General features: G+C 51.3%; 1 protein-coding gene across 2 annotated transcripts; it reads right to left on the bottom strand.

The window, feature by feature from the left end:
- Window positions 1–1,992: 1,992 nt before the first annotated feature.
- On the bottom strand, window positions 1,993–12,978 carry nfxl1 (nuclear transcription factor, X-box binding-like 1). Of its 2 annotated transcripts, XM_032583541.1 has the most exons (25): window positions 12,771–12,976; window positions 12,228–12,391; window positions 11,969–12,157; window positions 11,789–11,898; window positions 11,564–11,694; window positions 11,396–11,440; window positions 11,180–11,313; window positions 10,984–11,069; window positions 10,768–10,843; window positions 9,727–9,824; window positions 9,406–9,520; window positions 9,206–9,330; window positions 8,894–9,016; window positions 8,718–8,808; window positions 7,478–7,598; window positions 7,255–7,411; window positions 7,080–7,171; window positions 6,235–6,256; window positions 5,844–5,966; window positions 5,620–5,774; window positions 5,479–5,548; window positions 4,712–4,816; window positions 2,767–2,847; window positions 2,633–2,686; window positions 1,993–2,510 (listed from the first exon to the last, which is right to left on the bottom strand). In XM_032583541.1, exons 1-25 carry the CDS (start codon window positions 12,875–12,877, stop codon window positions 2,316–2,318), a joined length of 2,769 nt encoding a protein of 922 aa, XP_032439432.1. In that variant the 5' UTR covers window positions 12,878–12,976; the 3' UTR covers window positions 1,993–2,315. The 2 variants fall into 2 exon arrangements, with proteins under 2 accessions (XP_032439432.1, XP_032439431.1); XM_032583540.1 differs by having other exon boundaries at window positions 5,620–5,966; window positions 12,771–12,978.
- Window positions 12,979–13,190: the final 212 nt, after the last annotated feature.

Below are 13,190 nucleotides of genomic sequence, written 5' to 3'. Positions count from 1 at the left end.
AAACTGAGAACACACACTGAACACACACACACTGAACACACACTGAGAACACACACTGAACACACACACACTGCACACACACTGAACACACACACACTGCACACACACTGAACACGCACTGAGAACACACACTGAACACACACACACTGGAAACACACTGAGAACACACACACTGGGAACACACACTGAACACACACACACTGAACACACACTGAACACACACACTGAACACACACTGGGAACACACACACTGGGAACACACACACTGAACACACACACTGAACACACACTGCACACTGCTCTCTCTCTCTCACACAACGCCTCCGCTGCCATCAGACCCACAAACCGAACCCGACCTGATCTGAACCCGGCCAGGTTCTGTTGGGCCTCAGATGTTCTGGACACCAAGGACCAGAAACCTGGCACAGATTAGTGGCCCAGAACCTCCAGGTTCTTCTGGACCAGAACCAGGGCCAAACTGGGCCTGGATTAACAGGGTGAGGCTCCAGGTTCTTCTGGACTCAGTACCGGACTCAGGTCCGGATTGATACTGATTCTAAAGGTTTGGGTCCAGATTAAAGTTTGAGTTCATATTTGGACTCTAATCTGGAGTCGGATCTGGAACTGGGTTGTAATCCGGGTCCAGTTCTGGACTACAGATTGGATTAATATCTGGATCTGGTTCTGAACTCCAGATTTAAATCTGGATCCATATTTATACAGAGACCAAACACAATCAGCTTTGGGTCGGTTCTGACTCGGTTAACGGTCTGGATTCAGTTGATGCTAAAATCCAGATTAAATGTAAACTCAGGTTTAATCTGGATTCAGTCGGACATCTGGGTCCAAACTCAGGAACCGGTTCCTGTCTTGGTCCAGGTCCTGATCAATGGCTCCTGGTTTCCTCCTTAGGACTGGATTAACATCAGAACCTCAATCTAAACCCGACTCCAGATTAAATCACAATAAGATAAGATTTATTTGTCATTGTCATCAACAGATTACAACGAGATTGAGATTCCTGATTAAGATCAGAATCCAGATTAAAGCAGACAGATTGGGTTTCAATCCAGATCCAGAGATTAGTTTTAGCTCAATGTGAACATCTGGTTCTGGATTGGTTCTGGTCTAGAATCATCCCTGAGGTCAGATCTAGATTGGTTCTGGACTTTAATCTGGATTAAAACCAGGATTCAGATCTGAACTCATGTTGGGCTCAGAATTGGGTCAGGTTCTGGATTTTGATCTAAACTGAATATTTTAATCTGAATTCAGATAAAAACTGGTTTCGGAACCAGAACTTGGAATCTAGGGTCCAGATTAAGGTTGGAAATGTGGCTAATCTGTTTTTGCTTTGTTCTGGACCAGCAGAACCAACAGAACCAGTAAAACCAGTCTGAATTTAAACTGGGATGTTCAGAACCGCAGATCTTTGCTCTGCTCTGGCGTTGCGTCTTGGCAGAGACTGATGAAACGATTCACTCGCCAGAACTGATAAAGGTTCTGGTTCTGGGTCGGTCTGGTTCCTCAGCCTGTCCCAGTCAGACCCAGTTGACCTAGAGACCCACTAACCAGTGATGGAGGGTGGACCTCTGATGTTCTGAAGGTTTGGTCTGGGTTGGTGTGAACCAGAACCAGAACCAGCAGCTCCAGAGGAGCAGAGGTCGGCCTTCATCAGCAGACTGGAACAGATTACATAACGGACCTCGGTCCCAGCAGGCTTGGACCCGGCAGAACCAACAGAACCATCGTTGATTGGACCCAGCAGAACCAACAGAACCATCGTTGTTTGGACCCGGCAGAACCAGAACATTCTGCTGCTTTACAGACATGACGTCTGTTGAGGCGTATCTCAATGCTCCTCTGCTGATCGTCGCCCCCTGCTGGCCGACAGCTGCAGGTCCAGATGGGTCAACTAAAGGTCAGATTTAAACCGGACTGCTGGGGTCAGGAGGTCATGATGGTTAATGATGGCAGCATGGAGGTCAGAGGTCAGAGTTTATGGTTTATTTCTCCAAAACAAAAAGAAAATCATGAGATTTTACAGGAAAACCATTTTCTGCAGTATTGTGTGAAACGGCGTCTCTGATTGGTCAGATCACAGATCACGTGACCTCTGGAGCTCCAGGGATCATTTTCAGTTTGATACACAAAAAAAGTTACAAAGTTTACAGGAAATAAAGAAAAGAAGAAGAAACATCAGCTGGAGGACCAGCGTCTGATCTGGAGGATTCATTTAAACCAACGAGGAAGAAAACATGAACCGTTCCCGTTTGTCCTGCGGCTTCTCGGTCAGAGAGGTGACCTTTGACCCCTCAGGCCAGGCTCAGCAGGTAGTAGGCAGCGGCAGACAGCAGAGCGCCCCCCAGTGGCAGCAGGAGGAAGGTGGTGCACCTCCTCCTCCACCTCCTGGCCCTCTCCTGCTCCTCGTCCACCTCCTCCCTCCGGCCGCGCCGCTTCGACCTCCGACCTCCTCGCTGCTGCCGCTTCTCAAAGGCCTCCAGCTCCTCCTGGTGGAGCAGAGGGAGAATGTCAGGATGAAACCTCTGGGCCAGAACCGGGTTAATGGACCAGAGGTCGGATCAGCAGAACCGAACCTCCCTCTAAGAACCTGGCCGTCCTCCAGACTCACCTGAAGCTTCTTCTGCTCCTCCTCCAGGGCGGCTTGTTGCTCCGCCTCCTTCACCTGGAGAACAAACAGTCAGACAGTGACCAGGTGTGTGTGTGTCTCCAGGTGTGTGTGTGTCTCCAGGAGTGTGTGTGTACCTGGCTGGCCTTCCTCTCCTGGTCTTTGCAGACGAGGTCACACTGAAGTTCACTCTGAGCCGCCAGAGAACACGTCACTTCCTGAAAGGACAGCTGGAGGTCACATGACGCTCTCAGCCAATCAGGAGGCTGGTTTATGACTTCAACGCTTTGATTTCCCGCCTTTTTAATTTCACATAAGTTGGATATTTTCACATAACAACCATAAAGTTAATTGTAAATAGTTACGCTAAAGCACTAAACCAACATGGTATCTAGCATTAGCTAATGCTAAAGCGCTGTAACAACATGGTATTTAGAGTTAGCTGAAGCTAGGCCTGTCGCGATAAACGATAAATCGATTAATCGTACAATAAATTAAAGCTATCGACGTCATTTTAATTATCGGCTTTATCGTCTCTTTCGACCTTTTTCTCTTTCAGCTAATGAGACCGAATGAAAAAAGGCTCAACTCCGGTGCTCTCCACTGACCTCTGACCTCATTTCCTTAGTGTAAAGCCCAGCGCAGACTACAGGATCTTAGAGCTGTCGGCCGATTGTCGGCTCATTTTTAAAACCTGACAGACCACACATTAGCCGACAGAAATCCTAGGTATAACGGTTCGATCGGGTTCGGTCCTGCCATGTGGTGTCCAACAATGGGCACAAAATAATGGCTACAAGTTCAGTGAACTAATTTTAAAACCAGGCATTAATCAATGCTTTACTACAATCTACCTGCAATGCATGTGGCTAGTGTCAGCGTAAAGTCCTGACTGAATGAAAATCATTAGAACCTATTTACGTTAACGAAGAACAGCTGAAAAGTTACCGGGTTTATCAACTGCGGTAGCAATTTCGCTCCAACTCCTCCTCTTGTCATTTCTATATTCTTTGCATGTTGAATAAACATTAATGTTGTTTCCACTATCATCTCCAATGTCCGCTGGACTTCGGGTTGCGCCGTGTCAGCTGTTTGGGATTCCCCTCCATAATTTACCCTCAGAAAGCAGGAGGAGAATCTGAGCTTTCTGATTGGCTGCCTGTCACATTCAACAGGCTGCATTAAGATCCCAGTCGGGGAAAAACCCTGATTTAGATCGGAGCGGCAACGACGATCTGCCGTAACACACCACACAATCTTAGAAAGACCAACGATCTAAGATTGTTGTATGGGGAAAAATAGGAGCAAAAAATCATGCAGTGTGAATTATTGCATCAGGTAGTCGATGTGCCCATCTTCTCTATTTAAATCTAATTATTACTGAAGGGCAACATAATATACAGACTTCATAATCTGCACTCTTTTAGTTGAATGCAGTATTTATTTCCACTTTGGCTTTATGTTGTTTAGTTTTTATCAAGTACATTTTTTATTAATAGAGACTGAGAATCCATTTTATTTTTGGTTGTTTTGTTTATTTTGTTTATCAGTTCCAGTGTTAAATATTCTTTTGAAAATAAAGTGTATCTATCTTTGGCAGGAAATCACATGCATTATTACATCATTTCCATTAAATCAGTGTAAAAAGGTCTTCAAACAATATTATCGTTTATCGCAATAATTTTTGAGACAATTAATCGCTCAGCAAAATTTGCTATCGTGACAGGCCTAGCTGAAGCTAAAACGCTATAACATGAATAAAACTACTTCAAGAATTAAACAGTCAACAAACCAAAACTTCAACACAGATGTGAATTAGAATTAGAGCTTTAGAATCTGGAAAAATAATTTATTTAAAGCTAAATTTACTAAATGTTACTAAAAATGAGCCATTAGCTCAGCTACAAGCGGATCAGCTGAGCTACTGGGAACCAACAGGGACTGAGAAAACACTCTGCTGGTTAAACCGCTGCTTCTTGTGTTGACCTTTGACCTGCTGGCCTCCAGCAGCGTCTCCATCCGTCAGACAGGAATCAGAACCAGGAAGTTAGAACCAGCGTTTAAATGTTGGCGACTGTTTACCTTCTTGATCCTCTTGCATGGACACCTGAGCTTCACCTTCTGCTGACACGTCTCCTCACACACACCTGGATGGCACACCTGCTTACAGCGATGGCCGCAGCTCAGCTACACCCAGAGAGAGAGAGAGAGAGAGAGTCAGCGCTCCAAACACAGCAGAGCAACAGAACCGGGTCCAGCCTGAGGGTTCTGGTCCAGTGAAGGCAGAGAAAACAAACCATGTGTCTCTAAACGCAGCTGTTAGATCAGAGACGCTCCAGAGGTCTGAGAGCAGCCCCCCCCCTCTGACCACCTCCAAACATCCTGCCCTCTGATTGGCTGCAGCTCTGGACTCGCTCCAACAGGAGGAAACCTTTAAAGGGCCGGTCTCATGTTTTAGACCCATTTTACAGCACAACCCAGTAACTGTGTTACCTTCAGTTGTTAGAAAATGCGGTATATATATATCAACATATGTAAAAGCTCCGCCTCCAGGAAGTAATCCCAACATGGCTCCTCTATTAACCCTTTAACAGCATTTCCACCAGCTGAGAGGGCGGGGCTAGGTCCAATCAGGCGTTTATGAAAGCTGAATGGTTGCCATGGAGACTACAGGATTTATCAAACATGAAAGAATCAAACTCCAGGTTTGTTTTGTGAAAAACATTAAAACATGAGTTGGTTTTACGTGACACTGGCCCTTTAAGATCTCTTGGTTCCACATGTAAACAGGAAGTGGCTCCATAACGAGCCAATCAGAAGCCTCCCTGTGTGTGTGTGTGTGTGTGTACCTCTTTAGGACACTGGTTGCTGCAGGAGCCCAGCTGGATCCTGGTTGGCTCGTCGGCGGCCGTCAGCTTCCTGCAGACAGCTGATTGGTTCAGACCCGGCACGGCCCTGATGGACGGCGTTGCCATGGAAACCCCACTCACCTGCACTCCAGGTAGAGCGTGCTGATCCGGCAGTGGCAGCGCTGGCGGAGCATCTGGCTGCAGGGGGGGCAGTCGCCGGGGTGACAGGGGCGGGGGCAGGGGTGGGGGCAGCCGAGGGGGCGGGGCTTAGCGCAGCCTTCCTCACACGCCTCGCACTGCGGGGACACCCGATTGGTTAACGGGGCCCTTCCCGCTGCGCTCTGACCAACGAGAGGCGGTCTCACCTGGTTGCCGTCGGTAACCAGGTGGCACTCCCGGCTGCAGCCGTGGTTCCCGCAGGCCAGCGGGCGCCCGCAGGCCCGACCGCAGGAGAAACGGCCCTGGCGGTGACACGGGACCGGGCTCACCTGCACACACACAGAACCAGCAGCTGGAGCAGCAGACGGGCCGGGACGCAAAGGTCACGGAAGGTCAGAGAAGGTCAGAGAAGGTCACAGCAGATAGAGGAGCCGGGAGGACAGCGGCTGACATTTACAGCGAGGAACAGAAAACAAAGAGCCGAGATGGAGAGATAGGAGGAGGAAGATACGGACCGGAACCGAGTCGGACTCAGCAGAACTCTGCTGCAGAGTAAACAGACAACAGGAGGAAACAGGTTCTGGTTCTGGTTCTTACCTCATGCTCTCCGAAGCAGGACCTGAAACACAAACAGAGAAAACATCAGACAGGAAGGAACCGGTCCGGTCCGGTCCGGTCCAGCTGGGAGGAACACGGTTCTGGACCTTGGTCTGGCCTCAGAACTGTTCTGGTTCTGTTTGACTAGAACCTCTGACCCAGTTACTACTCTGCAGGCTGACCAGAACCCAGGAACCGGGCCAGAACCTAACCCAGCTCGAGTTCTGTTCTGGACCTGGATCACAGCGGTTCTGAAGGCCCGCCTCCAGCTGCTGACGCCACCGTCCCTCTGATCCGACTGGGAGGTCAAACAGAACCGGTCCAGATCCGGGCCTGGCGGGGAGTCAGAACTTTGTTCTCACAGGACAAACAACCCCAGGGTCCGACTGAGCACAGCTTCAACCAGAACCAGAACCAGGCTGTCGCAGGGCTGGGTGTCTGGACCAGAACCAGAGTGGAAGCTGCTGCTGCGGCGCCTCTAGAACCAGATGGCTGCTGTTTGGGTCAGAGGTGAACTAATGACTGCTATCAGAACCGGCAGGCGGGCTCAGCGCTAATGGGTCATGACAGAACCGGGCCCAGCAGAACCTGACTGCTGTTCATCTGGCTTCTGGCCCAGTTTGACTCTAACAGAACCAGAAGCTTCCAGTGTTGGGTCGGGTTCAGTCAGAACCAGATGGTTCTGGTTAAAACATTTTATAAATAAATAAACATAGAATGAGACTGAATAGATCCGCCTGCTGGACCGACCAGGTTAGTAACGTAGATAATCAGCATAGATCAGGCCCTCACAGTGTTGTTTCAGTCTGTGTTCTGACCCGGACCAGAACCGGGTCGGTACCTACGTGGGGATGGGGACCTGGCAGGGCGGGCAGGGCAGCGCTTTCTTCGTGAAGGTCGGTTCCGCCGGCTGCTCCCAGGGCCCAGCCAACTGGACCTGGACACACAGAGGCGGAGCGGTCGGTTCCGATCGGACCCGGTTCGGACTCGGCCACAGCGGTTTCCACGGCAACGGCCTACCTGCTGGGACCGGACCAGCACCAGGTCGTGGCAGGGCCGGGGGCAGGCGTGGCGGCAGCCGGGCAGCGGCAGCAGGCAGGGCCGGGCGCAGGGCGGGCAGGGCCCCGGGTGGCAGCGGTGGGGATCCCCGTCCCGGTGGTGGCAGCTGGGGGGCAGCCTGCGGGCAGAGACAGGGCTGACGACCCGCCGGACCTCAGAACCGCCGGCCCGGTACGACGCCTACCTGCAGGGCTCCCTGCAGCGCGGCGGCTTGGTGCTGCGCTCTCGGCCGCACGGAACCACCAGAACCGACGAGCCGCAGCTGCAGCGGACCGGAACCGTCTCCGGACACGGGTAGCAGCTTCCTAGGGACGGACAGCGGGTCAAAACCGGACCGCCTTCAGAGGTCTGTACAAAACTGTCCAGGTTCTACAGACACCTGAACCAGACCAGTCGGATCAGAACCAGAATATTCTTGACTAAAACTGACTTTGGACCAGAACCCAGGATGAATTCTGGTCCAGAACCTCAACAGAACTTCATGGACCTACAGGAGAAGGTTCTGGTCTGTGATCAGAACCGGTCTGGGCTCAGCCAGTTCTGTTTGGACCCGGTCAGAACCACTGCAGGCCTCATTAAAATGCCTCAGAGGCAGCAGCTGATTGGCCCGGCTAGCCTGCTCCAGATAACAGACGGGTTCTGGTTCTGATCCGGCTCACATCAGCACTGCAGTCTGAGAGGTCAGAGGTCACACACTGACTAACAGGACAGACCCGGCATCAGAACCAGAACCAGGCTTACACAAACATGAAGCGCCACGCGCTCAGCGCTTATCGGTCAGGCGTTGCCGCAGCAACGGAAAGGTCAAAGCAGCCAATCGGCACGCAGACGGCCGAACACTGCTGGGAACCAATCAGAGGCTGAGATGGTTTATCGGGAACAATGGAGACACACACACTGATACACACACTGATACACACACTCTCTCTCCTTCCTCTCAGTGAGGGTGTGTGTGTGTATCAGTGTGTGTTTATCAGTCGGGGGAAATGTCAGCTGAATGAGCTGCAGAAGGCGTCAGAGGTCAGAGTTCAGACCTGAGGCTCTGAACTCTGAATAGAAAACAGAAATTTAGTTTCTGAAAGAAATAAAAAATAATTTATTAAAGAAAACAAAGATTGGTACTGGTCCAAATACTCCTGGTCAGAACTGATTATCAATGAAACACTGCTGGCTGCACAGAGCGCTGTGATCCAGGTATATTACTGGAAGGTTGAGTGGAAGGAAAAACTACAGCAGGAAAGTAGCAACAGTAAGTTTCCCTTCTGAATGTTCTCAGATTATTTTCTGATTCACAGATGAAGTTAAAGTAAATTTAACTGGCAGTTTTTCATCTCACTGCTGGCAGCAGAACCAGATCAATGATTACTGATCGACTGATCGGATCATTGTAGATGATTATGTAACCAGGTGGTCGGTGCCGTTACCTTGGTGACAGACGGAGGGACACTTATGGTTCCGGCAGCCCAGAGTCCGACCACAGATCTGATCGCAGGGGGGGCAGTTACCAGGGCAACACTGAGACACAGAGCATCATGGGAAAGTGAGTTTAAACTGGACTGCTACCTGGTCATTAGGTAAGGAGCTAAAGATGACCTCTGACCTTCCTCCTGCACTGGTGTCTCTGGCAGTTCCTGGTCTGAGGACACTTGGCGTCACAGAGGTACTCCTTATGGCACGCCATCGGCTTCCTGTGGCGCCCGCAGCGGCACGCCTTCTCCACCTCCTGCAGGACGACAGCGGTACTGCAACAGCTGCTGCAACACGCGCGTGTGTGTGACAGACGTGTGTGTGTGACAGAGACGGTGTGTGTGTGTGTGACAGAGACGGTGTGTGGGTGTGTGTGTGTATGACAGAGACGGTGTGTGTGTGTGTGTGTGGTGTAACAGAGACGGTGTGTGTGTGTGTGTGTGACCTGTCTGCAGGTCTCGCAGCTCCCTCGGTGGCATCGCATCGAACACGTGTGCTTCAGACACGACAGGCGGCGGTCACACGTGTCGCCGCAGGGCAGCACTTCCTCTGTACACGGCAGAGACGACTCTACACACACACAAACACGAGTTTAACTCCAGAACCAGAACCGAACCGCAGTAGAACCCGGTGTGTGTCTCTTACTGGTCTTCCCACAGGGACAGGACCTGCTGACGGACCGGGGACATGGAGGACACGCTCCATCGTGACACACGTCTTCACAGGTGTGATTCCCACAGGACAGCCGCGCTCCACACACCTGACACACAAACACTGGATCAGAAACCCGATACGAGGTCCAACCGAGACAGAATCGGGTCAACTGGACCCAGGAGACCTTATATATGCTGATTCTAGCCAGCAGGGGGCGTCAGAGCAGCGTTAATTAGTCAATTTGTTCCAATGAGGATGAGCCGTTAGAGCTCTGGCTCCCCCTGGTGACCAGAGCTGGTACTGCACCAATACCTGCTGGCAGGTCCAGCGGGGGCTGGCACAGGGCCTCTCTGCTGTCTGCCGCCCACACACACACCTCTGGAGGCTGACCCTGGGACAGGGGGGGCACTCTGACCCACACACACACACACACACACAGAAGGTCAGTCTGAGGTCACAACAATGTTTCATAGGCTGATACAAGAATCTAACTGGGATCAGAGCCACAGAAAAATTCAACACGGCCGCCATGTTGAATTTGACAATATTTATCACATGAATACATCTGGTGTCATATTATCCAAACTGGACCCATAAAAATCAAATTTACTAATAAATTTTGTATTTTTCAAGATGGCCACCATGGAAAACTGTTTTTGTGTGTGGTGCCAAAACACAGAAATCATGTATATTTTCTTGATCCTGTGTTTGTTTTTTCTAGTGGATATTTGTCAAAATGGCTGCCATGATTGTATTAGAGAATGCGTCTAAAACTTGCTGTACTTATTGCCGGCTAGCCAAAAGTTAGGTCCACTGATCACTAATTCGCTAAACAAGAATTTTAGCTACAATATCACCAAACATCAATATATTAGCAGAAGAGTTGGAAAGAACGAAACGATGCAGAAGCAAATGCTAAAAAACTAAAAAATTAGCAGAAGCTAAGTGTCCTTCCAGACAAGCACTTTGTGAAACTAGCTAACAAAGTGCTTGGATTCTGATTCTGCTGCATATTGTTACCTTATAGTTGTATGAAATGGATGAGCAAAGTGGAAAACATCTGATGTGACACAAAGTTCATCCATGTCATGAAATGGGAAACATTTTATGACAATTATTGGTTTAAAAGACTCAAAACTGATTCAATCAAAAGAATGCTGATATTAAAGGAACTGATATGCAACCTGAGGGGTTAGCATGCTAATGCTAACATTCACACCTGAAAGATGGGTACAGGTGTGTGTTTACCTGTGTGACAGGGCTGGGTACAGGTGTGTGTTTACCTGTGTGACAGGGCTGGGTGCAGGTGTGTGTTTACCTGTGTGACAGGGCTGGGTGCAGGTGTGTGTTTACCTGTGTGACAGGGCTGGGTACAGGTGTGCTGCTTACAGGCCAGCAGCTTCCCACACTGCTGCTGGCAGGACCAGGACTGGAGACGGAGAAAACAATGTAAAACTGAGGCAAGAACAAGATGGCCGCCTTGTCCAACAGCAGCTCCTTCATCCTGGAGCTGCAGGTAACTTACTGACGGCTCATAGGAGCCTGACACGACCACCTTCGGTCAGTTACCTTGTTGCTACAGCGACGGGGGAGGGGCTTAGCTTTGCCACACAGGCAGGACACGGACACCATCTTTGGACATGGCGGACATGGACCTGGAGACACGCAGAGACGGAGCGGGTTCAGGCTGGTTGCCATGGCGCCCTCTGACTGAGGACTGGTTCTGGTCGGTAACCAGCATCAGAACCAAGGTGTGTGCGGTTACCAGGGTGACAGAGCAGCAGGCAGGTGTGTCCACAGCTGGGTCTGAGCTCTTGCTGGCAGACGGAGCCGCAGGAGTGAGGAACCAGCCAGGGGTCGGCTGGAGGGTCCTGCAGCTTCCCGCAGTAGCACATGTACCTGAACGCAACACGGAGACAAGAGGGCCCAGTGGGTCAGAACCTCAGAGCCAGACTCTGGACCAGTCAAAGTAAAGGCCTACCTGTTGGGTGTGGCGCTGGGAGGATATTCGGTTCTGCACTTTGGACTGAGGAGAGAGGATGAGGAGAGTTAAAATATTCCTGCAGGCAGTGAACGCACCACAGGATGACCTGAATCAGATGACTGAAACGGTAAAACCAGCCTGAACGTAGCAGTCTGTGTTCCTCACCAGGGCCAGGGATGCTGCTTCTGACCAAAGTCTTCATCTGTGGCAGAGGAGATGAGGAAGACCGAGTCTCTGGCCCACTTCTGGATGCAGGGCAGGTGGAAGAGGGAGAAGCAGCCGGAGCAGCTCCACACCTGGACAGGTGGAGTAAACCCTGAGTTCAGACTGACAGGTGGAGAAAATGCTGGGTGGTTGTGTGTGTAGGTGTGTGTGTGTGTGGGTGTCTACCGGCTGCGTCCTCTTCACCGAGGCGATGCAGATCAGGCAGGTTAGCGCTCCGGACTGAAACATGTCGCTGAGGTACTGGCCGGTTCTGGTCAGAGCCGACGCATCGCCGCCTGATCAGAGGGAGAACGGGTCAGAACCAGAACCAGACGGCGGTCCAGCTCAGCGCAGAATTGGGCTCACCTGTCTGGCTGGTGTAGGAGGTGAAGGTGGACTCCAGGATCCTTCCTCTCTGTCCGTCTCCATCATCATCGTCGTCGTCGTCGTTATCTTCATCGGAGGAAGAGGAGCTGACCCGACTCTCCACCAGGCGCAGGGCTGCGGCCTGGTTGGACCTCCGGATCTCCTCGAACTTGGACTGGACCGACTCACCTGCGTAGAGAGGGGGACAGTTCAGGTTCTGGATCGGTTCTGACACGCAGGGCTCCCAGATCTTCATCACCTTTGGCAGGTCCAGGGTTCGTCTTCGTCCCCCCGTCCTGCTGGGACCCCCGGCCTGTCCTTCTGCAGGGGGCGGGGCCTCTCACCTTGACCCTCCTGACCCCGGCCCCGCCCCCTGCCCTGCTGTCTCCAGGCCGGCTCCATGGCAACGCCACCAGGCTCTGACTGTAAAGGCAGAAAAAACCCTGGAGTTACAGCTAACTGGACCAGTGCGCATGCGCCAGGTGTGTGGAGCCTGAAACTGGGCTCGGTTCTGCTCCACATGGACCCCACCACCAGCCTGGGTTCTACCTCTGTCCCGGACCGGGCCGTTTCCTCTCGGAACCGGCTTAAACCAGCTGGGTCATATTATCTGCCAGCCAGGCTAACAGAGGCAAGCTAACAGCAGCTGAGGTTCGGATGAAAGCCGTCGGAACCAGCCGAACCCCGGCGGTAACCGCCTCACAAACACACACAGAGCAGTTAGCTGAAGCAGCGGCAGCAGCAGCTTCAGCCTCGGAGCTCAGAAACAAACAGAAGAGCCGCAGAAAGAAGGAAAACTCACCTCAGCAGAGCGGAGAGGAGCCGCTGGACGCCGCTCACCGCTGCGCATGCGCACTTGACCGGCAGCGGCATGCTGGGCCTTGTAGTTCTTAAAGGGTGGTGCCTCATAGATCAATGGTTAGACTGAAACTACATTTCCTATAACTCCACCAAACTCGAGCGTGAAGACACAAACTGTGACGTGTCCTTCGGTATCTGCGCATGCGTGTTTCTCTGCTGGGTAAATAAATCTGAATAAATCTGTTTCCCTTCAGTAAAACCAACTTCAACTGGCAAAGTAAGTGCACCCTGGTTCTCCGTCAGGTGGAAGTTAGTGAACCAGATTTGTGTTTTTCAAATCGGGGCCGCCAGAGGGCGCTAGAGAGGACACAGAAACCTGGGGAAGACAATGTTATCAGACATTAAATAATATTTTTACAAT

Source organism: Xiphophorus hellerii, chromosome 14 (genome assembly GCF_003331165.1).
Source record: "Xiphophorus hellerii strain 12219 chromosome 14, Xiphophorus_hellerii-4.1, whole genome shotgun sequence".
Classification (NCBI taxonomy): Eukaryota; Metazoa; Chordata; class Actinopteri; order Cyprinodontiformes; family Poeciliidae; genus Xiphophorus; species Xiphophorus hellerii.
Note: the sequence above shows the minus strand (reverse complement) of the source record. Positions and strands in the feature narration are given on the sequence as shown.

Excerpts from the sequence above, each read along its gene's own strand:
- nfxl1 (XM_032583540.1), bottom strand. The coding sequence starts at position 12,877 with ATGAGGCACCACCCTTTAAGAACTACAAGGCCCAGCATGCCGCTGCCG. Across the intron at positions 11,441-11,563 it reads AAGCAGCATCCCTGGCCCTG|TCCAAAGTGCAGAACCGAAT; the intron begins GTGAGGAACACA and ends CTCTCTCCTCAG. Across the intron at positions 2,687-2,766 it reads AGGAGAGGAAGGCCAGCCAG|GTGAAGGAGGCGGAGCAACA; the intron begins GTACACACACAC and ends TTTGTTCTCCAG.